The 728-nt window shown below is 40.7% G+C and overlaps 1 protein-coding gene across 1 annotated transcript in view; it reads left to right on the top strand.

Moving 5' to 3' along the window:
* The window catches only part of LOC104132462 (coagulation factor X), a 16,419-nt gene that overhangs the window by 7,023 nt on the left and 8,668 nt on the right, over positions 1-728 (top strand). The window contains exon 4 of the mRNA XM_009645744.2: positions 337-450. Within this exon, the coding sequence (XP_009644039.1) occupies positions 337-450 (114 nt within the window). The remainder of the gene's footprint in view (positions 1-336; positions 451-728) is intronic.

Below are 728 nucleotides of genomic sequence, written 5' to 3'. Positions count from 1 at the left end.
ACCCAAAGGTTATATCTTCAGACAGCAATTGCAACATGGAAATGTCCTGTCTGCTTTTACAGCCTTCACTGTAAATGATGTATCTACTCTGACCATGCTTGCATATGTGCTGTCATACAGTAGCCACCAAAACCAGATTGCAAAAGTGAAGCTGTGCATATGAATCATTGCTGATATGGAATGATTGCCTTTATACTCCTTGTTCCATCTGGAATGTGGCAATTCATAGGACATACGTTTTAGAAGGAAAGATGAAAGATTGCTTATTAAACTAACACGCCTTCTGAGTTCTGCTTGCGCTCTTACAGTAATTTGTTTTTTGGTTTGTTTTTGTAGATGGGAATCAGTGCAACCCAAATCCTTGTCACTATGGTGGACAGTGTAAAGATGGAATTGATTCCTATACTTGCTCATGCTTGGATGGTTATCAAGGCAAGAACTGTGAATTTGGTAGGTTTCTGCTTTAGAGAACTGTGGCAGTGAATTTCCCATGGTGTCCTGGTTTCAACTGGGATAGAGTTAATTTTCTTCCTAGTAGCTAGCATAGTGCTGTGTTTTGGATTTAGTACCAGAAGAATGTTGATAACACACTGATGTTTTCAGCTGTTGCTAAGTAGTGCTCAGACTACTCAAGGACTTTTTGAGCTTTTCCTGCTCAGCCAGGTGCATAACAAGCTGGGAGTACAGCACAGCTAGGACAGCTAACCCAAACTGACCAAAGAGCTATT

This window comes from Egretta garzetta, unplaced genomic scaffold, assembly GCF_000687185.1.
Source record: "Egretta garzetta isolate BGI_Z169 unplaced genomic scaffold, ASM68718v1 scaffold168, whole genome shotgun sequence".
NCBI lineage: Eukaryota > Metazoa > Chordata > Aves > Pelecaniformes > Ardeidae > Egretta > Egretta garzetta.
Note: the sequence above shows the minus strand (reverse complement) of the source record. Positions and strands in the feature narration are given on the sequence as shown.